The 2,825-nt window shown below is 28.6% G+C and overlaps 1 protein-coding gene across 1 annotated transcript in view; it reads left to right on the top strand.

Annotated features, from left to right (window-relative positions):
• Positions 1–2,323, top strand: part of LOTGIDRAFT_174567 (hypothetical protein) — a gene marked incomplete at both ends in the record, with an annotated part of 9,185 nt that extends 6,862 nt beyond the window's left edge. The window contains 7 exons of the mRNA XM_009053905.1: positions 481–780; positions 963–1,217; positions 1,518–1,574; positions 1,723–1,779; positions 1,826–1,864; positions 1,928–1,984; positions 2,031–2,323. Coding sequence (XP_009052153.1) covers positions 481–780; positions 963–1,217; positions 1,518–1,574; positions 1,723–1,779; positions 1,826–1,864; positions 1,928–1,984; positions 2,031–2,323 — 1,058 coding nt within the window. The remainder of the gene's footprint in view (positions 1–480; positions 781–962; positions 1,218–1,517; positions 1,575–1,722; positions 1,780–1,825; positions 1,865–1,927; positions 1,985–2,030) is intronic.
• Between the last annotated feature and the right edge of the window lie 502 nt (positions 2,324–2,825).

The raw sequence follows: 2,825 nt of genomic DNA, 5'->3' as shown, positions 1-2,825 counted from the left end.
TCAAAATATTAAACCATATACCCTTTATATATATATTACATGGATAAAATCATTTGATAGATAGTTGCCTTCTTTTTTCCATTGTAGATTTTATGTCCCAAAGTAAACTAATCTATAGGGATTTTATATTGAGAGGAAGAATGAAGAATTCAAACTAAAATATTCATCAAAATATCAAGTTTCTATTTACAGCAATGCGATATCAGTTGGCTTATAGTATTTAACATCTCAAAACTTAGATTGGTAGTTTTATGGGTTTTTTTAACGAAACAATATCATGTATTTCGTTTTAGCGAAACAATATCAGGTATTTCGTTTTAACGAAATAATATCATGTATTTCGTTTAAACGAAAAAAAGTAATTCGTTGAATTGAATTAATTGTTTCGTATTACAAAGTATTGAAAATTGCGCCTAAGGAGGATTCCGTAGAAAGGTAACAATAGCTAGAAGTTTAATTACCATATTGTTTATATTACAGGTCAATATACTATAAGAGGAGTTCCTGAAAGTTATGCAGAGTTGGGTGAAAATTATAGATTACAATGTAATGTTACAGATTCACCTTCTGGTTTAGATTTCCGTAGAAACAATATTGTTGTATGTAATATGATTAATTGTGAGAGTCAATCAATAGATAATAGATATAAATGTGGATGTATCAATAATAACAACAAACAACTATATCTCAATATAAGTAATATAAATAAACAAGATGATACAACATGGTCTTGTAGAGGTAATTCTGGTGGACAAGGATCAACTAATGTATCAGTTTATTGTAAGTTTATTTTCATCTCTGTTTAATTTTCAGATTATCATTCTTAAGTCAAAATGGCAGGATAATACAAACTTAATTTTCATTTTCTGTGAAGCAAAAAAAAATTGTCCTTTCTCATTTTATTAGCAGCGTAATTTGGTTAAATTCAATCAAAGAAATAAAAAACGAAGTGATTTTTACAGATGGTCCAGAGAATATAAGATTTAACCCCACTAGTGATAATATAGATGGTATAGAAGGAAAGAGTCAGAGTGTCAACTGTTTAGCTGATTGTAAACCAGAGTGTAACATCACCTGGTCTAAAGATGGTTTAACAACAATTCTAAATAACCGTTTATCACTGAGTACTAGAAATCAAACTGGTTCTTATAACTGTACAGTTAAACATATCGTATTAAATAAACAACTTACAAAACAACTTAATGTTCAGATTTATTGTAAGTATATAATACTTTATTAATAAATACTAGATAACAAACTGGTTCTTATATCTGTACAGTTAACCATACTGTATTAAATAAACAACTTACAAAACAACTTAATATTCAGATTTATTGTAAGTGTATAATACTTTAAGAAGCACAAGACATTTATTAACTCAACGTTTCACATCCTCCTACAGGCGGCGTTATCAGGAGAAGTGTCACTTAAATAAACAACTTACAAAACAGCTTATTGCCCAGAATTATTGTAAGTATATAATACTATAACATGTTAACTGATTGTTATTATTTCAGATGGGCCTGATAGACTTACTTTCTCACCAGATGTAACAAGTATCAATATAACAGAAGGTAGAGATCAAACTATAACATGTTAACTGATTGTTATTATTTCAGATGGTCCTGATAAACTTACTTTCTCACCAGATGTAATAAGTGTCAATATAATAGAAGGCAGAGATCAAACTATAACATGTTTAACTGATTGTTATTATTTCAGATGGTCCTGATGAACTTACTTTCTCACTAGATGTAACAAGTATCAATATAATAGAAGGTAGAGATCAAACTATAACATGTTTAACTGATTGTTATTATTTCAGATGGTCCTGATGAACTTACTTTCTCACTAGATGTAACAAGTATCAATATAAAGAAGGTAGAGATCAAACTATAACATGTTTAACTGATTGTTATTATTTCAGATGGTCCTGATGAACTTACTTTCTCACTAGATGTAACAAGTATCAATATAATAGAAGGTAGAGATCAAACTATAACATGTTTAACTGATTGTTATTATTTCAGATGGTCCTGATAAACTTACTTTCTCACCAGATGTAACAAGTATCAATATAATAGAAGGTAGAGATCAAACTATAACATGTTTAACTGATTGTAATAAATGTAATTATAAATGGACTGGGCCAGTTTCATCATCAACTAAAGATCTTGTATTGACTCTAATAAAAAGAAATCAGGAAGGAAACTATAGATGTGAAGCTACCAATATTAAAAATACCAACCCTAAAACAAGATCTAAATCTATACAAGTTAATGTACATTGTAAGTATCTAATTCAATATATTACCCACCTCTGAAATGAAATAAAAGAAATTGGGCATTTTCTGATGATAAGTAACAGGGTTATTGTGCTCGTCCGAAAAGCTACGTTTAAATAAATGCAAAAGTCTTAATAGATATTTTTCAAACAGTATTGCTAAGCTTGTGATGTTTGTAAGTACTTTTGGACAATCACACTTTTCATTCACTGAAAAATCATTAAATCATGTACGGCTAATAATGGTATTAGTCTGTCAAATACTAAATCTTTACCTTTAAATATCAGATGTAAGTTTATATTAAGTCAGTATATACATGTACAGCTAATAATGATATGAATAATTCGTGTCTCCAGCCTACAAATAAACTATAATCACTAAAAAGTGCAAACTGATCTGATCATTGAAATAACATTTATTCAACTTCTTAGAATTTCTGATCAAGATTTAGTTTTTCTCAATGGTTTAACGCAGCTTTATATTTACTCTAGTGTTTTACATTAACCTTTTTTAAGGTCCACCAATACTTAAAGGTGAACTG

Source organism: Lottia gigantea, assembly GCF_000327385.1.
Source record: "Lottia gigantea unplaced genomic scaffold LOTGIsca_202, whole genome shotgun sequence".
Taxonomy (NCBI): Eukaryota; Metazoa; Mollusca; class Gastropoda; family Lottiidae; genus Lottia; species Lottia gigantea.
The sequence above is the reverse complement of the archived record's forward strand: the minus strand, read 5'-3'. Positions and strand labels throughout refer to the sequence as shown.